Raw genomic sequence first — 24,685 nt, 5'->3', positions numbered from 1 at the left:
GATAGGGTCACTGATATGAGGTCCTGGGTTTCAGAGAGACCAAGCACCTCACTGTGGGCAGGACTCCTGCTCCAGGTCGTCGATGGTGTCCTTCAGGGTCTGGCCACATGTCTCTGGCAGCAGGGCACAGAGTAAGCCAGCCCCGATGGGGAGGCTGCCGTAGATGAGCATAGGGAGGGCCGTGTGGTACTCACCCAGCAGGATCACGAGTGGCTTGAGGATGCCCACCAGCCCCATGCCCGTCTGCCCGCGCAAAGGTGAGTGCAAGCCGAGAAGACCCGGCCTCCGCTGGGCCACAGCTCCACCCCAGCTCACCTCCCTGGAAGCACCCCAACCTCTCATCTGGTCTCCACAGGCCTGCAGAGTCTCCAGGCCCGTGCGGTCCAGCCAGCCTTCCTGCCCCCTCCTCCTGCACCTCCCCTAGTCCTACTGTGTGGCCTGCTTTTGCCACCTCCAGGCCTCTCCGTCTGCCTGCTGTACTCCTGCTCACCTATCGAGTCTCAGATCAAAGGCTGCACCTCCTGACCACCTCCCATCCCCACCGGAGTCTTCCTTCTGAGCCATTCATCAAACTTGGGACTTACTCCATTTTCCAGTCCTGACAAGGCCAGGGTGTGGCCCCTCCTGTATCTGCTCTCCGCTGCTCTCCACTGACCCCATCCAGCCTTGGACCCCATCCAGCACTGCTGCCCCAGAGCCAGCTCTGTAAGCTCATTGGGGAACAGCAGTAAGGGCAGAGGAGGGACGGCCAAAATCAGGGTCTCAGGAGCAGAGGAACAGGAGTTGAACCTGCAGTCCTCACCTGATGACAGTGGGGAAGAGCTCAGCAGAGTACACGTAGGAGATGGTAAATCCGGCCGCCGTGGCAACCTTCCCCACCAGGGCCATCACAGTGCCCACCACGGGTAGAACTGGTGGAGGCTGCCCAGCCCCATCTCCTGGGCCCTGCCCCTGCCCTGTCCTCCCAAACTCCTCACCCCTTTTGCACCCAAACTTCAGAGAAGCCCTCACTCCTGAAAAGGAAATAACAGGCCTTGGCAGCAGGTTGGGGTGGGGAGGCCAGTCCTGGTACCTGCCGGGACAAAGATGATGGTGATAACACATGACGCCACCCAGAACCAGAGTCCCCAACTGGCTCCACTTGAGGCCCAACCGCTCCATCAAGAAGATGCTGGAGTAGCGGGCGGGTACCTCAACTTCTCTGAAGATTAACTGTCAGGTAGATATCCAGGCCAAAGTCCCCCACCTTGAGGCCCAGGCCGAAGTATTCCAGGCTGTCTGGAATACTTCAGGAGAGTTCAGGAGTCCCTGTCACTGCTGGGTGATGAGACACCATCACGCTCAGAAGGAGAGATTGCTTTGGCCAGAAGTCACAACAGGAGACAGGAGCACAGCCAGTAAGAGACCCAGTGGTGCCCAGACAGCCACCATCCACAGAGACACGGCAGCCCTTTAGTTTGGGCCTCAGGGAGGGCTGTGGGCCCACTCACCAGACATAGAAGAGAATCAGGGTCACCTTCCGGAGCTGGGGGTGTCGGAACAGATCCAGGGCATTCCCCGTGGGGCCGGTCTTCTCTGGGACCATCCGGGAGGGAGGTGCAGACTGAGGCGCCAGGCAGGCCGGGCTGTGTGGTCAGATCAGGGCAGGGCTGGCCCAGCTACTGCAAGTACCTGGCTCAGGAGCTCGGGGGAGAGTTTTCGCTTGTTGACCGAGGCCACCCTCTGGATCGGCTGTTTAGCCTCCTCTACCCTCCCCCGGGTCGGGAGCCACCGTGCAGTTTCCGGCAGAGCCCTGTAGGTCGGGCTGTGACCCTGGGGCCTGGACCTGGGCCTCCCCACTCTCCCAGGGCCTCCCCGCTGTCCCAGTGCACACTGACCCCACAGGCTCGCTCTCCCAGTGCACACTGACCCCACAGGCTCGCTCTCCCAGACACCTCTCTGGACACGTAGCCAACCGAGGGGCAGCTTGCCTGGGAAGTATCTCCTCACCAGAAGTAAAGGAAGAGCGGAAGACAGGTGCAGCGCCAGCCGTCTGGAAGAGCCTCCAGCTCTTGACGCCATGGGTGAGTCCTGCGAGGGCCATCTGCCCCATGGAGAAGGTGCACTGGGCCAGGACCACAGCCCGAGTTCTCCGCCAGGGCCCCCACCCACTCTGCAACTGTGAGAACACAGAGTCTGAGGCTGGCCCGGACCCTGCCCTCTCACTCCCTGCCATTGCTACACGCCACCAGGTCAGGGGCTGTGGTCCTGGCCTGGTACAGGGAGTGCTGGTGCCATCACGTTAGGTGCAGGGAGTTGAGTGGGCCCCACAGGCAGCGTGGGAGCGTGGCCACCCAGACCCCAAGGCCTCGCTCTGCGGCTGATGGCACGGGGCCCAGATACCCACGTAGGGTGACGCTGCTGAAGTTATATCCAACGACGGCCGTGGCCACAGCAAAGCGCAGGGCCGTGTAGAGCTCAAAGCCGGGCACAAAGGCTGCGGCCATGCCAAGGATGGCGAAGAGTAGCAGCTACACCAGGATAGTGGCCTTGCGGCCAATCCTGGGGTAAGAAAGGGGCAGGTTGAGGAGGGAGTCTGTCTGAGGGGAAGGAGGGAGACCCAGCCCCCGGCCCTGCCCTGGGTGCTCTGTCTGCGGGAGGGTGCAGGGCCCCACCTGGGAGCCCCATTGCGGGGAGACAGGGCCTTACCTGGAGACCAGTGAGAGGGGCACGTGGTGGGGAGGAACTAGACCCTGGGCCAGGAACCCAAGAGCGTGCTGGGTTGGGGGAGCTGGTCAAGGTTCTTACCAGTCACAGAGGGGCCCGAAGGTGAGCGCCCCAATGAGAAGCCTAGCCAGGTACACCGACTGGGAGGTCTCCTTCGGATGCTTCCGGCCACAGACCAGGTTAAGCTGAGGCAGACACATGCAGATGTGAGTCTAGGGGCAGTTAGGGCAAGTCCTTTACCAGCCAGCCCACCCACCACAAACCTCTCAGGACAGAAGTGGGGCAGGCAAGGCATCCCAGGGCACCAGCGTGAACTCAGGGTGCACAACACGATACTTAGAAGGGTAAAGGGAAATACCGTGACACTCAACATCTGCTTCATATCAAACTACCGGCTCCAGATGGTTCACGCCATTCTTTTCAGTGACATCATATCTGTGTGAAGTTGTGTTTTTGGCAGTTACTATGAAAAAAAGCAAGCACCATGTGAAACTCAATGTGGAACAGAAAATGAAGGTGGCGGGGTTCAAGGATCAAGACGTTTTGCAGTTCCCAATACATCCTATTAGGAAGTAACTGCACGTTAGGATGAAATAAAAGTGTCTTCTTTTGATTCGTGTGTATTTTTTTTTAAACAGCTACTGAGTTATTAGTACATAAATCCTTCTTGTTTGTTTTTTGTTTTTTGTCATTGTTGTTGTTTTTGGCTGCACTACGTGGCATGTGGGATCTCAGTGGGATCATGTGGGATCCTTTAGAGCAGGGATCGAACCCGTGCCCCCTGCAGTGGAAGCATGGAGTTTTAACCACTGGACCGCCAGGGAAGTCTCCCATCTTAAACTGTTTGGAACAAATTACTTAATACATGAAACTTTTAGGTATTTTTTGGCCTGCAGATGCCATGTAAAATTATTGACCCACTAAGAATGTACAGTTGGGGAACCTCTGACAGTCATTAACTGCTTCTTCCTAACAAATGGGGCCTCTTTCCCACAACCATGGCACCCCTGTGACCTGCTTGGGCCTTTCCAACTTTTCCCAACTGGCTGCAAAACCCCCCTGAAACTCTCATCATTCACAGGCAGTCAGAATCCTAAGGAGCCCTCACACACTCCTTGAGGAAAGAGATTAGGATGGAGTAATGTGCAGGCCTGCATACACGCGGACACACACACACATACACACACACACACATACACACACGATGTGAGGGGGACAACCCACCTGGAGACTCACAGAGAGAACTTGACAGACTGGGAAACCAAGTGATGAAAATATGGGTGTCCATACAAGTCTGTACACTTGTCTACTGCAATGAGCACATAACAATAAGTGCATGTGACTGATATTCCCCACCTCCGTCTGTGGGTCCCTTGGTCTCCACCACCGATTCACTGTGATCCGCAGTCTGCTCCTTCTATCCCCCTGGCCTCTATTTCTGCATCCGTGTATAAGGAAAGCTTGAACTAGGTGCTAAGGATTCTTCCATTTCTTGGTGTAGGATTCTAAAACACAGATAGATAAATGATGAGGAGATGCTGATAGAAGAGTGAAACTCAACCAAAGACCTTCCATAGTTGTAACTATGATCCCCAAATGCCACTGGCTTCACTGCACTCCCAATTCCCCCAATCTTAATTTCTTGATTAACTTATTTGTTCTCCTAACCCTCCCCCCGACCCCACCAGTCTGCCTAAGGCTCCCCATGATGCTTCAAAGCCTAAAACTGGCTCCCTTCTTTGAGGGAGTCCTCCCAGGAATACTGTAACCCCAGGGACCTGTGGTCTCACTGACCTGGGAGGATGAGCTCAAAGGAGCTTATGTGCTGCTCTCTGGCGTCCCCGAGCAGTCTGGTCACATCCACTGTCCTCTAGGAGACTGCAGGGCAGGACGGGGCTGCCTCTGGCCCTTCAGGGAGAGCCTACAGCCTGTCTCTCTCCTCTTCCCCTCCTTGTACCTGCCTTCAGTAAAGGGCAAAACTAAGACCAAAGAGAGGTGTAACGAGAGTGTTCTAACCACTGGAGCTAAGTTGAATGGACACACATCCCTGGCAATCAACTGTCCACGGGGTAGAGGGTGGTGTTTGTGTGTATGGTGGGGGGAGGGGAAGGTACCCCCCCAAACATCACCTACAGGGATGCACTGGATGGTGTCTCAAATCTCTTCCAAATTTGAGAACGACTCTAGTAGATAAAAACAGGGGATAGGAGTTCTGGTTTCTGGTCCAGGATGTAAACAGCTTGGAAATTGTCACTCTGTTCTAGCAGGTAAAAAGCTGAACAAACTGAAAAATCAACAACTCTTCTGTCAGAGAAGTGAGGTCACAGGGCCAACTGCTATCCCTTGAATTGGAGCTAGACAGGTAAATACAGAAAACTATAACTTCTTGGAGCAGAAATCCACAAACTCAAACTTCCACAGGAACCAGTATCACAGTAGGAAAATCTGACTGTAATTGACAGACTGCTTGGGGGCTCAGGGTAGATAAGGTGAGAACAGCCAACACAGTGCTGGAGAAGCACAGAGATGCAGGACTGAGAATACCTGACTTCAACCTTGACTATAAAGTACTCAGGGCTGTGTGGTATTGGCAAAAGATTACACACATAAATCAATGGAACAGAATAGAGAGCCCAGAAAGAAACTCACAGACTCAACTGATCTTTGACAAAAGAGCAAAGGCAATACAATACAACAAATGGTGCTGGAACAACTAGACACAATAAAGTGAATTTTTTTGTTTCCTAGTGCATATAAAAGTTATGCTTAGGGACTTTCCTGGTGGCTCAGTGGTTAAGAATCCGCCTGCCAATGCAGGGGACACGGGTTCGAGCCCTGGTCAGAAGATCCCACATGCCGCGGAGCAACTAAGCCTGTGTGCCACAACTACTGAGCCTGCGCTCTAGAGCCCGCGAGCCACAACTGCTGAGCCCGTGTGCCACAACTACTGAAGCCTGCGCGCCTAGAGCCCGTGCTCCGCAACAAGAAAAGCCACCGCAATGAGAAGCCCGTGCACGGCAACGAACAGTGGCCCCCGCTCGCTGCAACCAGAGAAAGCCCGCGTGCAGCAACAAAGACCCAACACAGCCAAAATATAAATAAATAAAGTTTTTTAAAAGTTATGTTTATACTGTAGTCTCCTAAGTGTGCAATAGTATTCTAAGAAAACAATGTACATACCTTAATTTAAAAGTACTTTATTGCTAAAATATGCTAACCATCATCTGACAACAAAGGGTTGCCACAAACCTTCAATTTATAAAAAAAAAAAAAAGCAATAATTGTGAAGCAGAAATAAAGCAAACTGCAATAAAACGAAGTCTGCCTGTATACAAAGAACACTTAAAACTCAACAATAAGAGAACAACCTGATTAAAAGTGGGCAAAAGACCTAAACAGATACCTCGCCAAAGAATATGTACAAATGGCAAAGAAGCATATGAAAAGATGCTCAACACACTGTCATCAGAGAATTACAAATTAAAATGAGATACCACTGCACACCTAGTAGAATGGCCCAAATCTAAAACAGTGACAACGCCAAGTGCCAGCAAGCACGTGGAGCAACAGGGACTCTCATTCACTGGTGGGAATGCAAAACGGTACAGCCACTTTGGAAGACAGTAGGTGGTTTCCTAAAAAACTAGACCTACTTTTACCATACAATCTGGCATTGGGCTCCTTGGTATTTACCCAAAGGAGTCGAAACATACCCACATAAAAACCTGCACACAGATATAGAGCAGCTTTATTCATAACTGTCAAAACTTGGACACAGCCAGTAAGTGAATGGATTAATAAACTGTGGTATATCCAGACACGGAATATTAGCACTAAAAAGAAATGAGCCCTCAAGTCACAAAAAGACACGGAGAGACCTTAAATGCATATTACTGTGTGAAAGAAGCAGTTTTGAAAAGGCTACATATTGTATGATTCTAACTATATGACATTCTGGAAAAAGCAAAACTTTGGAGGCGCTGAAAGGATCAGTGGTTTCCAGGGACTAGCGGGGAGGGAGGGACGAACAAGAAGGGTACAGAGGAGTTTTGGGCGGTGAGACCATTCTCTATGAGACCCTAACGATGGGTACATACCACTGTGCATTTGTCCAAACCCATAAAATATACAACAGCAAGAGTGAACCCAAATGCATACTATGGACTTCGGGTGACAACGAAGTGCCAGTGTAGGTTTATTGATTGTAACACATGTACCACTGCAGTGCAGGATGCCGACAGTGGGAGAGGCTGTGCGTGTGTGTGGGGTCTGGGGGTATATGGGAACTCTGTGTACTTTTCTGTTCAATTTTGCTGTGAAACTAAAACTGCGCTAAAAAAAATAAAGTCTACTTTAAAAAAGAGAAAAACAAAACATGTGGGGTAGATGAGCTGACCCACAGGAGGAATCCATGAACTGTAGCACTGAGCATTGCTACTACGAATAGGCAGAGGTGAGGAATCTGGCTTCTGGACGAGACTGGATCTTGCTAGAGATTATGGGCAAGTGGAGAGGCTGTGTTTACTCCTGCCCCTGCTCTTACCCCCACATGCATCATGGTCACTTCTGAGCAGCCAGCACCTCCTCTCCGTCCCCACAATACTCAGAGTCCGCTCTTACAACCTGCTTATCTTGAAAGCAAATTCAAGCAGCTACGATACCATCAATCCCAAGGTCCCAGGACCTGAGGCCTGAATTACCCGGACCCACACAAAAGCAGTCCTGTCATGGCTCAAAGACCACCTTCTGTTGGGAAGGAGTTATTATCAGGGAGGTTACTTATCCAGGAGGTGGAGGAATACAGAGGGGCCTAGAATCTTACACGAAACCTCACCATTTCAATATCAAAGCCAAATGGGAACAAGTTCAGCCCTGCTCTGAACTTTCCACAACGGATTCCCAAGGGCTTGAATCTGGCATCTTTCCCCCGCCCAATAGCATGAGCAGAAGTAAACAGAAAAGATCAATGCAAAGAGTTCCTTATCCCACCCTATCAAATTTCCTTGGGCAGATCTCTCTCCCTTTTGGGATTTCAGTTTCCCCACTTGGTTTTAAGCTCTTCTAATTTGTAGACTAATACACTTTTTAGGGAAAAGTGCACCTTGGCTTTTCTCTATTCGCATGAAAAATTAAAGTTAGTAGTGACCTCCTGACCTACTTCCCACTGCCCCCACCAACAGTCACCAAAGTGAAGCATCCTTACACCACCACAGACAATTTATTCTTTATTGATTAAAAATGAATGAAACATGCAGCAAAGTACAAAGTCAAAAAAATAAAAATAAAAATAAAAGGGAGGGGGAAGTCAAATATTTTACATCTTCCATAATCTAGCGTACATCGTAAGGAGGAACCTCCATTTATGGATACACCATTATTCTGTCCTCCAGATGATTAGAGTGTCAGCTGGCTCTAGGATTTGGTTCACAACTTAAGCAAAAAACCCAAACAAATCCATTAGTCATTCAGAAAGACCATACATTTCACAAATAGCATTGGCACATGTTACCTTGTGCTAAGTTAGTCCCTCCCCCAGGGACCAGGGAATCCTGGGGATCCAGGGAGAGAGGTGTATCCTGAATCGCCCCTCCTGGGAAGGAGCAAGACTGCTCACTAGGTCACGTGCTGTCTCACCTGCAAAGTTTCTGTTCACTCATTTTTTTTCAGCATCACTGCACAAGCCAGCAAAGGGAGTCCACCATACATCAAGCAGAAGAAGAAATAACACTGCCCTGGGGCTTGGTGTCTGACTCCTAATTCCCAGCAGGGCAAAAGATGAATGGAAAAGAAAGAGAAAGCCCCAGCCCACTTCTACTGTCATGCCTGTCCCACTGCAGTTCAAAGGTAATGGCCGGCTGGAGAAATTGAACAGGGAGATGGGCTGCTGCTTACTTCCAGCTTGGGCTCTCGACCACCTCCAAATAAAAGCTAGAATAGAGTGATGCCACCACCCTTTGGATTCAGAAATAAGTAGACTTATGATGGGCTTATCTGACACCAAAACACAGACTCTAAGGTAAGCCACTAGTCTTGTGCCAAAAGGGACACTACATTTTTTCATAACTTATTCCTACCTTCCTGTCCTTGTTCCCCCAACCCTCTTCTAAAAAAACAAAGAAAGAAAAAAAAAAAGGAAAAAGAAAAGCTAAATATTTGTCCAGTAAGCCGATCAATCTTTTCTGTCTCCAGGCTCAGCAGGCTCCCTCCTTTTACCAATCCTGCTGGGACCTTGGGCTTTGGTGTCCGATCCTCTGATCTACTTTCCTCCCAACCCCCATCCCAAAGCATCCCCTCCCTTCCTCTCCAACACCCATCCCTTTCCCAACATGCCTTTGTATCCAGGGCAGGTGAAGAAAGCCCATGACTAAAACTACAAGCTCAGAATGAAACAAAAACTATAATAAGTTAGTTGTGGACAAAGCTTTCAGAAGTGCTCTAAGAGAAAACTAGGTAAAGCAATCCTTTTATTCACAGACCAACAATGCTGGAAAGGGCTCGAGTGATTCTATAAAGATGGGTCAAAGCCCATCTTTGTGTGTCATTTTAAGGCCAGATTGAGGATCCCTTTCATTTACAAAACTTGTTAGGGCTATCTGCAGTTAGACAAAGGCTGACTGTGAAACAGTAGGAAAAAAAAAAAAAAAATCAACGCCACTGATGATTCACATATTGCATTATGGTGCTCTTTTTTAAACCTAAAGAATAATTTATATTATTTCTGTAGAAAATCAAATGAACACTGTCTACTCAAAAATCCTAAAAGTCACGGCACATGTGGTTTCACTTTCCATCTTGGGTCAGGTTCAGCACACAGGGACCCCCTCCAAAGGGTCAGTGCAGGAGAGGGGGCAGAAGGCAGGCCTCTCTGGCCCAGTGTGAGTCTCCTTTATTGCTGTAGAAATCTCAGCCTTGCATTTCCTCATGATTTGGAGGCCAGGCAAATTGATTTTCATGGGAGGATCAAGGAACAGTTTTTCTTCAATTGTTTTAAGATCTGAAAATAAATACTTCCGCAATGATATGAGTTATGATTTTTCCTGTTCAAAAACCACTGCTGGGGAAATTCTCCTTTACAAGCCATTACTTGATCTTTTCTCTAAAAACAGTCCAAAGTTCCACTTTGAAGGATCCGATGCCTGAAGTTCGATTACAGTCAGATGTTTTGCACCAGCTGAAGTTAAGGCTAGCAACCCTTTCTGGAGGGAGTAATGAAGAGGGGTGCCTGAGAGCAGCTTCAGCAAAACGCTTAGAAACATGATGAACAAAACAAGAACACAGTTTAGGTTGCCTCCATCTGAGGCTGTGCTTCTTCCTAACAAAGGTTGTTGGAATTCACATCGGATACCAAAAAAAAAAAAAAACAAAAACCCCACTAAATTAAATTCTCTGGGCTTCAGCTAAACAACCAACTTTTAATTGCTACTTCAGTGGTAAAGGGATATCCCAAGATGCCCAAATCCTGTCAGGTGTGGGAGAACAAGCAGGATGAGGAAGCCCAAGATAGCTGCTACTTTCCACCCAGCGCCATCACTGGAGTAAGGCAAGATGAGCTGATACACCTCCCTCCTGGGCCTTGAGGCACCCGGGCCACTTCTCAGATGGAGGAAGACAGGGGACACGTGCAGTAAGTTTACTAACGGAACTCTTTAAAGGGATGCTGGCCACTGGTGATCCAACTTTTCTTTCCCTGTGGGAAAAAGGGGGAATGATGGCAGGAAAAACATAAAGAAAGACCTCTAAAGCTCTTAGCTGGGAGGTTTGTTGCTGGGTTCTTTGGCAGTAGTGAGTTTAGGCCAACAGAAGCAACAGAGATACACATGTGTGGAATCTCCTTAGGCCACCTCTTCCAGGGCTGTGTTTTAGCTGATGCTGAGCTGGGCAAATCCTATTAGTTTACCATCATCAGGAATATCCGAGCCTTCGACACCAGATGCCTAAGAACCAAACAAAATGAGAAGCTGTGGCTATTTATAAACAAAATTGCAGGCAGCAATTAAAACTGACATGGGGACTGTGGGAAAGAGGGCAGTGGGGGACAGGTCCCTGGGATACAAACAGGAGGCAGATAAAGGTGTAGGTGGAGTCTGGGTACAAAGGCAGAGTCAGATTGACCAGCAATCTCTCTTGAGGATAAATAGTCAAGGGCCTCGGGTAGGAGGCTTCCTGAGAGGGAGAGGGGAAGGGAGGCCAATGAAGGGAGGTATCAGCCCAGGGCATGGGGAGGTTAAACAAATACAATCCACCAGACTTAAATATTCTCATCACTCAGGGAATATGGAAGCTGGTGTGTAAAAAGTGAGATGGTTTAACAAAGAGGAAGGGATGAATACCAGTTTGAAAGTGACAGATCGATTTGACTGGGGTTCTTCCACAATTTTCTGCAAATTAGCTGCCACTGTAATCATACAAACAGAGAAAGTAATGAGAAGCTAAGTAAATGCACATTTCAACCACATTTTAACAACTTAAATGGTAGTTCACAATCTTCTATGTACAATCAAAATGGAAGAAGAAAGATAAATCGCTCCCTAAACACAAGGTGTTTTTAAAAGCAACTCCAAGTAGCACAAATAAATCTTATCATTGTCAAATTAACTTTCTTTTAACTTAGGAAAGACACTGGGGTGAAAGAGGTATGATTTGCCTATTCATGGGCCAGAAAGCCCTAGACTGGGAATCAGCCAACTATGGCCTTCAGCCTGTTTCTGTTCTGCCTGTGAGCCAAGAAGAGTGTAAAAACAGAGACTGTACATGGTCCACAAAGCCTGAACTATTTACTTTACTATCTGGCCCTTTAAAACTCTGCTGACTTGTCCTAGGCAATGGTCTTTTCCTTCAGTAAAATGTACCTATGGCCCGACTGTGCCTTTTCTTACTTCCTGCTTTTTTTAGGACTAAATCTGTAATGATTTTTGCTTAACTCTTAGCTCCAAAAGGATAGCGTTCATTCTCCAAAATGGATTAGATATGGCCAAGCTTACTCTAACCTGTAACTTTTGTCATCATTTCTACGATCTTCCAGAGACCTGGGTAAGTTTTCACTCACTATCATCGGGGGTCACAAAGCAAACTCAGAAGTGAGATTTTCTTTTTTGTAAGGAAGGAACTGTCCCCAATACCTGTTATTTCCTCAAAGCCAAGAACCATTCCAAGAACCATTAGACCTACTCAGTGGAATCAAAGCCTGATTTTCTAGATCCTAAGTATACAAGCAGAGAGACGGGGACACAAAGGCAGAGCACAAAGTAGTTACCTATTACTAAATCCCTTCCATCGACGAGGCCAGCAGAAATGAGTTCCTGAGAGACACCCTCTGCTGTATCTGCAAGGACAAAAAAGGTGCTCCGTTTCTTGTGCATGCATGTCCCTGCTAACATTCAGAGCGGGTGCTGGCACAGCCAGACCGAAGCTAGCTGTTAAATCCACAGAACCAGGATGGCGGGAGGGACTTCCTCCACATAAAGGTTTTTCCTACCACCAGGATTATCTCAAGTGAGGGACTATCACAGGTCTAGGTAGAGGGCGGAACCTGTATCACCCAGATGGCAAATATCAGCTCAATGTAAAGATAACGTTCTAAATGATGGTGTACTTTAGATGGGTTCTTGCCTTTGTCGGAAGAGCACCTGATAGTGATGCTGCAGAAGAAACTACTAGTCTGAGGGTAACCCTGGACGCCAGCCCTGTGAGCTCTGAGACGTGATGATGAGTGTATAACATCTCCAGGGCTAATAAAGCAGAATAATTTAGTCCCAATTAAATCTCTCTTTTTTTTTTTTGGGCCACACCATGCGGATTGTGGGATCTTAGTTCCCCGGCTGGGGATTGAACGCGTGCCCCCGGCAGTGAAAGCACGGAGTCCTAACCACTGGATCGCCAGGGAATTGCCCCCACGAGTCTTAAGAAAACAAACTGTAATCTCTTCTCTTTGGGGGTCATACTCCCAGTTTTTTTTGGGTTTTGTTTTTTTTTGCTAAAATAATTTTCTTTTTTATTCTGGTGGGTTTTCCTTCATATCTAATTATTATAGGTTGTACTGTCTGAGCAATGGGTATATAACTAGAAACTAAAAAGATGAGGACAGAGTACCATCAATTAACCTCATCTCCAACTGACTCCTTCCCGAGGCCTGAACACCGATCCCCTCAGAGGGAACGGGAGGACCTCTGGGGAGGGGCTGTGCACACACATTTGCCAAAGGCCAGCTATTTGAATGAGTACCTTAAAATGTGACTCTGTCTGGCTTTAAAAAGGAAAACAGATGCATCTCTGTACATGTGCATTTGTTCTCTGCATTTGAGTGAACTGCTCATGATACCGAGACAGCAGGAAGACTAAGCGTGGCACACAGGACAGATACCAGCTGGCTGCGGGCCACTTCCCAAATACGAATCCTGAGTAACCAAGGCAAGAAAGGAAATAAGCCTTGTCCCTGGGAGAAGTTCACGGCCAGAAACTGCATGACAGGGCTCAGCTTTCGCTGGGAGGGAGGGGACCGGAAGCCTTACTGCTTCTTTATTGTCACGGAGGACAACCACGTTCGGTGTTAAGAGCAGGAACTCTGCGCGCCGATAGATCTGAGTTTGAATTCCAGCTACACCTCTTCTCAGCTGTGGGAACTGCAACCAGTTACTTCACTCTCTCTAAGCCTTGATTTCATCATCTATGCAGTGGGGACAATAGTCTTTCCTTAGGGGGCAGTTTTGAGAATTTAATGAGATACTGCTTAGCACAATGTCTGCCATACAGTAAGCAGTAAATTAGAGCTATATTCAGTACTCTTTGTATCATACTAGGTTTTCTAAATGAGGTAGTAGTAAATAAACTGCAGTTTAATTTTATTCATATGCCCCCCAAAACCTTTAGGCCAGGAACATTTTTATCACCCTTTAAGAGGAAAAATATCTAGAGATCAGAAACTTCACACACATTTCCTTAAAATGACAAATGAGCAGTTATTTTATTTTCAGTGTTTTGATACCTCACCTCTCCCAGGAGTAAATTCGAATCGAATATCATTTAGTTCCTTTTTTGAATTCCTATGAAAGAAAACAAAATGTATAAAATAAATTTCTGAATTTATGCATTCAGGGTCCGCCTACATATATCAGGAAAGCTATGCCAAGAGAAAGATCTTTCTGTCCCATAGACTGTATGATTTGTCCTAATGAGCTCACACTGAGGGCTCAGAGCAAACAACTCAGAGTGATCATTTAATTGTTCTACAACCCTTTTAATTTATGTCCTTCACTGGTCAATATATGCCCATGCCCATCCTTATTCCCACTAAGATGATCATATTAGACTAAGGGGAACATCTGTATGAGCACAGGGAGGTGTGATTAACATGATACAGGATGCCCTTTTCTCCCTTATCCCCACTCCTACCCCCCACACCCCTATGCCTAGGAGAGTACCTTGCCCACCACTGGTATCAGTCTGACTAGACTCATAGAATGAAATACATGATGCTCCCCCAAATTCCACAGGGGTTCAGAGGAGAAGGATAAAGAACATACAGATTGGGATAATGAGGAAAAACTTTAGAAGTAGTTTTTTAGATAGAACTTAATGGATAGGAAGGATTTGGGCAGGCAGAGAAGATGGGGAAAGAAATGGGGCCCATACTGGCAGCTGAGTTAATATAAGGCTCCAGAGATTAAAATGTGACTGGTGAAGGATAGTTACAGAGATTGCGCACCACACCAAGTACTGAGATTAACTAAGCTCCCTGGAGGTTCTGGTTAAAGATGGAGAAATTAGAATATTATGTATAAAGGCAGACATGAGTGATTACTTAGGACCCAAATCCATTTTATCTAAACAGTTCAGGGAGCTTAGGTCTATCTGACATATACTTGATGTTACTGAAATTGTGCTTAAAATATAGTTATCCAAATCCAACACATCCTGCCCCACAGTGATTTTCTCCCTCACGTTGCCTCTCTGCACTTGTCTACACAGACTTACCCTTCTGCATGTCTACTACTGAAACTTGTTTTTAGCTATGCTAAGTACACAATACAAATCAACTTTCAACATAGACTTGATTATTGCATTTCATTTTCTCTTTTTCTCAGTATCTTAGCACAATAGCTAATAGTGCTGTACTTAGTCTGCTTAATATGTAATTGTTCCATCTATTCTTTCTGAAAGCTGAATAAAATTAAGGTCAAGTGTTCATTATCACTTTAGTGATGTGACTGTCATGCCAAGCACAAACACCTTCAAAGACAACAATACGCTAAACTGAACTGTCTAGTCATTTAACTTCAAAGTCTTCAGCAGTGAGAATAAGAATCTAGCCTCCTCTTCCATAAACAAGTCTGGAACACAGTCCACTAAAAACCACCCTTCAAAAAGCTAACTATAAAGCAGAAACTAACACACCATTGTAAAGCAATTATACTCCAATAAAGATGTTAAAAAAAAAAAAAAGCTAACTACATCACTTACAAGTATCCTCTCCCCTCCTGAAGCACATGTAAATAGAATTGTTATACTCTCTATTAACTGCTGTAATTTTCAAAACAAAATTTTGAAGAGAGACAAATAATATTCTTTGTGTACAGTTAAAATAGGATGAGATTACCAAGACACTGTATTAATTCAGAACTATTTGAGTCCAGGTATACAGAGTAGGCTTCTATAAAGAAAAGGTAACCAAATCTGCTTTCTTCACATTTATGGCATAATTTCATTACTCTTAGTGGTAAAATCAAAACATTCTCCGAACAGTCTTGCTGCCTCTACTCTAATTATGGTCATACTGAGAAGATGACTAGGAACTCACAAGTGGAAGGAGGAATGAGTCAACGGTAATTCAGATCCTCACACTACTGCTATTATTTCTGAGGGAAACAATACACCCACAAGCAAACACACACAATCCTATCCAGTTACTTTCAGGCATGAAGTACTAGAAGGAGGAGTAACTTTCAAATAGAAATCAGCATATTCAGAGTATTCAGAAAACAACAACAACAAAATGTCTACTTACCGTAATCTTAGTACTAGACTGATTGGGATCTTGGTTTCTTGTGAACCTGCTCCTGAAGGCAGAGCCTAAAAAAGCATTGAAAGGTATAAAGTCATTGCCTGGACTATTAAGCGTGGAGGTCACTAATGCCCATCTGCAGAAGAATCATCCACTTGGCATCAATTTTCTTCATCTCCAGGTGTGGCCATCCTAGTCCCTAGGACACTCCCTGCTGTGGGAGGACATGTACCACAAGGCAGCAACAAGAGCTGAATGTCAAACATAATGAGAAAGATAATTCTCAAACCCACACGAAATTCCATACACAGCCACATTTCAATTTTGTATTTTTCAAACCTCTCTTCCCCTATATAAGCGTGAAGAACATGAAGCTGGGTTTTTCCCTTTAAAAAATCTGCCAGTGGCAACACATCTGCCAGTAAGGTCTAAACTGGCTACCCCTCACGAAACCACCCTCCCTGGAGGTTCCAGATCTTTTATTTACTTTTATTTAAAAAAATATTTTATTTTATTTATTTGGTTGTGCTGGCTCCTTAGTTGTGGCATGCGAACTCTTAGCTGCGGCATGCATGTGGGACCTAGTTCCCTAACCAGGGATTGAACCTGGGCCCCCTGCATTGGGAGCACGGAGTCTTAACCACTGTGCCACCAGGGAAGTCCCTCCACATCTTCTAATGACTAAACTGATCCTCTCTGAAAACCATACAGCTGTCCCTTGCTGTACAGAGAATATACATTCTATTTAAGCCGTTTATAAAACAAATCCAATCTTTCCATCAGTTTTCACAAGACAACTGTATCTTTTCCCATATGATGGGCAGAAATGGAAAACTTGCGCAAAGAAAAGGTTAAATGAAGTTAGAATGTGACTAACTGGAAGAGCTCAGAGCAGTGATCTCCAAAGGCAGAGCACCACTGGGATGCAGATGAAAACATCTGAACTTCTATTTTTGTTTCTTCCCACCTGAATTTTAGGAAAAAATAAAATAAAATAAAAACACCTCTACTATTTCATAAATGAATAGACTCTGAAACCCTTACTCTCACCATGCAGCATAGGGTCATGTGTTCAGACAGTACCGCAGTTTCCCAAGGGAAGAGTAGGGGCTACACAGCAGGGGTGGGGGCAGCTCTCAGGGGGGGCCTTCATTCCCTCCATGGCTTTCAGTGCACTCTGATTTAATGAAGTTTGTGTGTGCCTGATTGTGTGGATTCACAGATTACATGACCACATTTTAATAAAATCAACCTTCACAAAATTGACAGGTATCTTACAGCAATGCAGGAAAACCCTGGCTGGGAGACAGTATTAACAAAGATGACGGAAGAGCTAAAAATGCTCCTAGTGCCAGCGGCATTCTGAAGTTAAACATAATAAGGATCGAATAAAAAGCTGACAAGACACGGCCGCTCTTCTCGTTCTGTCCACGCAGCACTCTCAGGAGAGGTCCTCCCTGCATCGGGCACGTGAGCATGTCTTGCCTGGCCCTCTGTGGCACCTCCAGAGCGCTCCAGCTAGTCTCTCAGGTGCCCGAGGCCCAGAGGTGCCGTCTCCCGTGAGCAGCTCTCTTGGGGGGTCGAGACGGTAAGGGAGGCCCGCTTGTCCCTCCGGTGGGGCCAGGTGTGGCCTGGTCCCGGTGTCCTCCCCGAGTGCCGAGGGGACTGACTTGGTCGGGCTAGCGCCATGTGATCCCCCTTCGCCGGGGATGCAGGCAGGCGTGGGTGCGATCGTGGTGGGCCGGGCCGTGAGAAGGGGGTTGTCACACTTTTCAGACAAGCTGAGGCAGCACAGGCTTTGCCGGACCTCCAACGTTCCTACGCTTACCCGTCCCACACCCTGCTGCCGCCCAAGCGGGGACGGGGGATGGGGGACGATGCACCCTGGGTGAGACAGCCTTCCCCAGCAATCCGAGAGGGCGAGGGCGAGGGCGAGGGAGAGGGAGCGGGAGCCGTGGGGCACCAGACCCCCCAGCGCCGTCCCTCCTGAGTGCAGGAGCCGCGGGGGCATTGAGCCGCCTCAGTGGGCAGAACCCCTCGCCTTCGCGTGAGGGAAAAAAAAGCTGACAAGAAATTACCGCCCCCCCCCACAACTTTTGCTGTTTGAAATATTTCCATCATAAACTTATTTCGTTGCTTAATGAAACCTGTGTGATCTTTGTTAAACTCTCTTATCTGCATACATTTAAAACCGTGAAAACAGATTTCTAACTTGTTTCAAAATCTACCAGGACATCACCCTCATGGCACCAGGCGGCGGTCCACGTTAGCCTCCGCCCTCTTCCTCCACCCGGAAGGCTGACCACGAAAGAAAGCACATCCCTGCTGTACCTGAGGCTCCGCGGGGGGCGGCAGGGAGACTTGAGTTGGCTGTGCAGTCATCTGCCCAGCTGGCTGAGGTAGATGAGCAGAAATCTGTTCTGGAACTTGGAGTAAAGTACCCACAGGATCAGTTGTTGAAAACAGCTGTAACAAAAACACACACACAATGCTGCTTAAGCTGAGAGGAAAGGGAGGCGGGCCTGCTGACAGGCAAGCAGTGCCGCAGAGAGACTTTTTAAAGTAGTCCTTGTGTAGTGAACCAGCCCATCTCTACATCCCCAAGACACCTATTTCAAATGGAAGTCAAATATTTCTATGCTTTTTAAATTAATTAATTAATTCATCTATTTATTTAGTTTTGGCTGCGTTGGGTCTTTGTTGCTGCACACGGGCTTTCTCTGGTTGCGGTGAGCGGGGGGCTACTCTTTGTTGCGGTGCGCGGGCTTCTCATTGTGGTGGCTTCTCTTGTTGCAGAGCACAGGGCTTTAGGCGCACGGGCTTCAGCAGTTGCGGCATGTGGGCTCAGTAGTTGTGGCTCGCCAGCTCTAGAGCACAGGCTCAGTAGTTGTGGCGCACGGGCTTAGCTGCTCCGCGGCACGTGGGATCTTCCCCGACCAGGGCTCGAATCCGCGTCCCCTGCATTGGCAGGCGGATTCTTAACCACTGCACCACCAGGGAAGTCCCGCTTTTCTGTTTTTAATAAATTTTGAGGTGTAATTTACGTCCCATGAAATTCACTGGTATTGTTGTTACCAGCTTGTGGGGGGGCAGCGTTTGTCCTGTGGGAGCCACCGTTCACCTGGGTCGAGGACCCTTACTTCTTCTGGGCTGTGCTCAGCTTCTGCGTGCCTCGGATCTTGTCCAGCAGGCCAGAGACGGAGGCCTCAGTGGGTTTGTGACAGTCAACCAGCAGCTCCGTGACCCTGGCAGCTCGGGTATCAGCACTCTCAATGTCCAGGAGTTCATCCACGTCAATCTCCAGTTCTGGGATCTCTTCTTCCTGGCAGTCGTGGAGGTGAGTGAGCTGCTCCAGGATTCACTCCTCCAGGTTGAGGCGCCTCCGTAGCTCCTCGCGGTCCTACTTGACCGTGACCTTCCCTTGGCGCCTCACTGGGCCCTCATCGTCCGCGCCGCCTGGGCCCTCGCCTGCAGCCCCAGGGGGCTTCTGAAAGTAGACGCGGGGCCCTGGGCCACCACTCCCCGGTCCAGGGTCCCGAGCCGCCAACGCCGCACCCCCTGCGGGGCCGCTGTCCGCCATGGCGGCCGCCAGGGCCAAGTGCGCGCGTCGGGCCCCTCCCTGCGCCGCCACCTCTGGGACGCCCGCCGCCTGGCTCGGCCACTGGCTCAGGTTAGCTCGTGAGCTCGTCTCCGCATGGCTCCGTGGCGAGGGCGGCGGCGGCCTACAACTCAAGTGATTTTTAGAGAATTTATACTTCTGTAAACATCCCTACAATCTGGTTTTAGAACACTTCCATCAACTTTTCCCGTGCCCATTCACAGTTAACTCCTGCTCCCTCACCCAGCCCTAGGCAACCACTGATCTACTTTCTGCCTCTATCAATTTGCCTTTTGTGGACATATCATGTAAACCAAATTTTACAATATGCACTCTTTTTGTGTCTGGCTTCTTTAACTTAGTTTTTGAGTCAGTCATGTTGTAACAAATATCAGTAGTCCACTTTTTTTTCCTTCTTCAGAATAGTAGTTCTTTGTGTCCTATTTATTTTTAAATACATCTGTTCTATCCCCTTTGACCAGCAAAATAGCACCTACAAAATGCAGATTTAGTATATAGTATGAAATTATAGAAATGACATTTTTCTATGTTGGGGACCTTCCATTACTTATAAAGAAAGAAAATCAACCAATGGTTCCTTAACATATCTGCAATGCTTTTCAAAATGGATGTGTAGCTTTATAACATAGACATTAAACATTAACATATAACATAGACATTAAACATTATTTTGCATGTTTGAAAATTTTACAAATTTTAGTTATGTAATGGGGAAAAAAGACTGATGTTGAGTACAAAATCAAGTTAAACATACTCAAAATTATAAGGTAATGGGGAAAACAATATCAATGTAATGGCCAAAATTTAGAGCTAAAAGAGGAAAAAAATTAGAAGGGCAATGAGAGGTCTAATAGCTGTTATCATATAAGCAAAGCAAGGAGACAAGGAAGAAAAATTTTGTGTTTACTTAGCTTCACATAAAGGAAACCAAAAGTTAGTCACTGGTTCCAGTTTTTGATAGAAAAACAGAACTTTAAGATTAGTTTTGAAAATGCTTAAAACTATTAGCACTATTTCAAAAAGACAGTTAGCTTCCAAATTGCATGCACATATATGTATACCTATAATCAAGACAGAAAGGTTATACAAAACAAAGTAATGAGAGGATGTGAAGAGATGGGAACCTTGTGCATTGCAGGTGGGAATGTAAAATAGTACAGCTGTTATGGAAAACAGTATGATAGTTCCTCAAAAAATTAAAAATAGAATTACTATATAATCCAACAATTCCCTTCTGGGTATAGACCCAAAAGAATTGAAAGCAGGGACTCAAACAGTTATTTGTGTGGCCATGTTCATAGCAGCATTATTCACAATAGCCAAAAAGTAGAAGAAACCCAAATGTCCATTGACAGATAAATGGTTAAACAAATGTGGTTCACACACACACACAAATATGGAATATTATCCAGCCTTAAAAGGGAAGGAAAGAGGAAATTCTGATACATGTTACACAGATGAACCTTGAGGGCATTATGTAAGTGAAATACACAAGTCAGAAAAGGACAAATATTGTATGATTCCACTTTTATGAGGTACCTAGAGTAGTCAAATTCAGAGACAGAAAATAGAATGGATGTTGCTAGGAGCTGGGGGTAGGAGAGAATAGGGAGTTATTGTTTAATGGGTACAGAGCTGGTTTTGCAAGATGAAAAGAACTCTGGAGATGGATGCACAACAGTGTGAATGTACTTAATGTCAGTGAACTGCACACTAAAAATGGTTAAGATGGTTAATTTTATGTTATGTGTATTTTATCATAATTTAAAAAACAACAACAAAGTTATAAGCATGAGACTATGACTATGAGCATGTACAAGTTCATGTGGAGAGGCTATTGAGGCAAAGGAACAAGGAGGAGACTAAAAAGAATAACTCTGGGTAATATGTAAAATACCCTTCCATTCAATTTTTGAGAAACTAGGAATTAGTCAAGATAGGTTAAGTTAGAGTGTAACAAATAATCTTAAATTCTCAGTAAATTACAAGAACAAAAGTTATTACTTTTTTGAAAAAATTTTGCTTGTTTTAGAATTTTTTTCCTTTTTTAAAAAACGAAGTATAATTCATTGACTTACAATATTATATTAGCTTCAGGTGTACAACATAGCAATTGGTATTTTTATATATTAAAAAATGATCACTACAATAAATCTAGTTACCATCTGTCACCTACAAGGTTATTACAATATTATTGACTGTATTCCCTATGCTGTACATTACATCCCCATGACTTATTTATAACTGGAAGTTTGTACCTCTTAATCTCCCCCACCTATTTCACAATTCCCCTCACGCCCCTCCCCTTTGGCAACCACCAGTTTGTTCTCTGTATCTATGAGACTGTTTCTGTTTTATGTTTGTTCATTTGTTGTTTTTCAGATTCCACATATAAGTGACATCATATGGTATTTGTCTTTCTCTGACTTATTTCACTTAGCATAATACCCTCAAGGTCCATCCATGTTGTTGCAAATGGCAAGATTTCATTCCTTCTTTGACTAATACTTCTTTCTTTTTTAAAAAAAAAAATTTATTTATTTATTTGGCTGCCCTGGGTCTTAGTTGTGGCATGTGTGATCCTCAGTTGTGGCATGTGAACTCTTGGTTGCGGTATGTGGGATCTTAGTTCCCCAACCAGGGATCGAACCTGGGCCCCCTGCATTGGGAGTGCAGAGACCTGGCCACTGGACCATCAGGGAAGTCCCTGACTGAGTAATATTTCATTGTGTATATATACATATATCATATATTCTTTATCCATTCATCTATTGATGGATACTTAGGTTGCTTCCATATCTTAGCTACTGTAAATAATGCTGCAATGAACACAGGGGTGCATATATCTTTCTGAATTAGTGTTTTTGGGAAAATACCCAGAAGTCGAATTGCGGGATATATAATTGTATTTTTAATTTTTTGAGAAACTGTTTTCCATAGTGGCTGCACCAATTTACATTCCCACCAACAGTGCACGAGGCTTCTCTTTCCTCTATATCCTCACCAACACTTGTTGTCTTTTTGATAATAGCCATTCTGACAGGTGTGAGGTGATAAAGTTATTTCTTGCACACACTTCAAGTCCATCTGTGGCCAGCAGAGGATAAATTTGGTACCTAAATTTGCAGCAGGGATGCAGGTCATGATGGCAAGAGCAAGGGAACCCAGGGAATCACAATGTGGCTCTTCCTTGTGCTCACATTTTATTGGCCAAAAGTAATTGCCACGGCCATGAGTAACTTCAAGGGGCAGAAAAATGCAATTCTACCGCATACCAAGAAGAAGAGCCAGAAATCTTAGTGAATAGCAGTTCTAATTCAAGTTGTCAGATACTAGCTTGTAATAAGCTGAGGTACGGTATTTTCAGTCTTAAACATAATCCTGTACATAATTGTATACTATATATACAAATGAAGTGGAAAAAATAGTTACTTTTAAGCATGTGGCAAGAACAAATTGGATTAAGAGCAAGACATGTGTGCCATTAAACCAAATATTGAATACTCATGAGATGATTATTTTCTTTAGGTAAGGAGCATAAGGCAGGCCAGCCTAACAGGAGTCTGTTTAGTAGGATTCCCTATCACACTGAGGCAGTAACTATAGACATCAGAATCTATTTGACAAGAGGCTGAGGAAAAAAGTCCAAAAAGCAAAGGCAGCATATGACAAATTCCTGGACAGACTAATGCAAAAAGACTAATTTCCACTTTAAGCAGCCCAAGATAAAAATAGCAGTTCATAAAGTCAAGCAAGCAAAAAAGAACATTCTGGGTTCTTAGGCCCACTTTTAAATTTATTTATTTTTAATTTATTTTTATGGCTGTGTTGGGTCTTCGTTTCTGTGCGAGGGCTTTCTCTAGTTGCGGCAAGCGGGGGCCACTCTTCATCGCGGTGCGCGGGCCTCTCACTATCGCGGCCTCTCTTGTTGCGGAGCACAGGCTCCAGACGCGCAGGCTCAGTAATTGTGGCTCACGGGCCCAGTTGCTCCGTGGCATGTGGGATCTTCCCAGACCAGGGCTCGAACCTGTGTGCCCTGCATTGGCAGGCAGATTCTCAACCACTGCGCCACCAGGGAAGCCCCGGCCCACTTTTAAAATGAGTGCAATGGCACCATTTACTGCAAAGATCCATTCAAACTCAGAATCGACAGCTCTAATAAAATTCGACTGGTATAAGTTCCCATTCCCATTTAGGCACATACCAAAAAGTGTGCTTAACATTAAAACCAAAACAAAACAAAAGCACGTATACTTTAATGATTCAATAATCACAACTACTTACCTCAGAATTTGTTAATGAGTCTTTCACTCTGGGAGACTAAAAGAAATACAAAAAAAGGAGGCTTGTTAACTGAAAACTCAGGTTACTTGTAGTCAGTTCCAAACTGCACGGAATGTTGAAATGCAAGTCAACTCCATTTCATTCTGATCCATAATTAACTCATCGGTAACTCTAGTGAGAGTTTTCTGGAAAAAGAAAACTGTCATGATACTACTGTATTCTTTGTCCAGGTAGCCTGTAACGCATCAATATATTTATGGTATTTTAAGTCTAGAACTTGAGATTTATAAGCAAACATAATGGGACTGAGTTATCAGTTAGTAGGGAGGTCACATTCTTCAAAGTTCAATTCTTTCTACTAATCATGAACATATTATGTGCATAATATCTCAAACCAAATGTAAACATTCAAGCTAATTATCCAACACATTCTTAAAGCAGAGTAATTCTGATTATAGAAATGAAGAAAACTCTTGAGCCAAAATTGAAATACTAATTACAATATACCACATGAAAATCTAAAGCTAAATTGATTCAGTAAATCGTAAGTTAGTAGTAATTCTGGATACAGGCACTGGAGAATACATAAAACAACAACATATCTCTAAACAAACGTCAATTTATGGTAAATTCTACCAAGTGTGAATTTAGACTTCTTATAAGGTCAGTTTAGGTTTTTAAAATTTTCATTACCATTTTATTAAGGAGAATCAAGGTACAGGCAATAGCTAATGGGTTACAGCAAGTATACAGCCAACACAAAACCTTAAAAAAAACTTTGTTTGGAAATAATTTCAAACTTACAGAAAGTTGTTAGAATAATATAAAGAACACTGCTATAACCTTTACCCAGATTCATCCATTACTAACCTTTTTCCTCATGTGCTTTATTATTTAGTGTTCACTTTCTCTCTTTTTAAATATATATATTTAATCAATCCTGTACCATTTGAGAATAAGTTGCATATAATCATAGTTCTTTACAACTGAATAGTCACTGTGTATTTCTTCTTCTTCTTTTTTTTTTTAATATTTATTTATTTGGCTGCGCCGGGTCTTAGTTGCGGCACTCGGGATCT

At 45.3% G+C, this 24,685-nt stretch overlaps 2 protein-coding genes and 1 pseudogene across 3 annotated transcripts in view; all 3 read right to left on the bottom strand.

Annotated features, from left to right (window-relative positions):
• On the bottom strand, nucleotides 1-7,264 carry SLC22A13 (solute carrier family 22 member 13). The gene is given in 12 exon segments (XM_036870166.1): nucleotides 1-243; nucleotides 790-911; nucleotides 1,073-1,097; nucleotides 1,099-1,216; nucleotides 1,218-1,278; nucleotides 1,483-1,603; nucleotides 1,672-1,792; nucleotides 1,990-2,014; nucleotides 2,017-2,150; nucleotides 2,383-2,541; nucleotides 2,788-2,891; nucleotides 7,250-7,264. Coding segments are annotated over 12 exon segments (1,200 nt in total). The 3' UTR covers nucleotides 1-48.
• Nucleotides 7,265-7,918: 654 nt separating this feature from the next.
• The window catches only part of OXSR1 (oxidative stress responsive kinase 1), a 99,747-nt gene continuing 82,980 nt past the window's right edge, over nucleotides 7,919-24,685 (bottom strand). Inside the window, exons 12-18 of one of the 2 annotated variants that reach the window (XM_036868790.1) lie at nucleotides 23,607-23,642; nucleotides 18,035-18,169; nucleotides 15,707-15,771; nucleotides 13,693-13,745; nucleotides 11,960-12,028; nucleotides 11,037-11,101; nucleotides 7,919-10,640 (exon numbers count right to left, since the gene is read on the bottom strand). In XM_036868790.1, coding sequence (XP_036724685.1) covers nucleotides 10,566-10,640; nucleotides 11,037-11,101; nucleotides 11,960-12,028; nucleotides 13,693-13,745; nucleotides 15,707-15,771; nucleotides 18,035-18,169; nucleotides 23,607-23,642 — 498 coding nt within the window. In that variant the 3' untranslated portion in view covers nucleotides 7,919-10,565. The remainder of the gene's footprint in view (nucleotides 10,641-11,036; nucleotides 11,102-11,959; nucleotides 12,029-13,692; nucleotides 13,746-15,706; nucleotides 15,772-18,034; nucleotides 18,170-23,606; nucleotides 23,643-24,685) is intronic. The other variant, XM_036868788.1, reaches the window with a different exon arrangement.
• LOC118903593 lies at nucleotides 18,743-19,690 on the bottom strand (annotated as a pseudogene).

The sequence above is a fragment of the Balaenoptera musculus genome, chromosome 11 (genome assembly GCF_009873245.2).
Source record: "Balaenoptera musculus isolate JJ_BM4_2016_0621 chromosome 11, mBalMus1.pri.v3, whole genome shotgun sequence".
Classification (NCBI taxonomy): Eukaryota; Metazoa; Chordata; class Mammalia; order Artiodactyla; family Balaenopteridae; genus Balaenoptera; species Balaenoptera musculus.
Note: the sequence above shows the minus strand (reverse complement) of the source record. Positions and strands in the feature narration are given on the sequence as shown.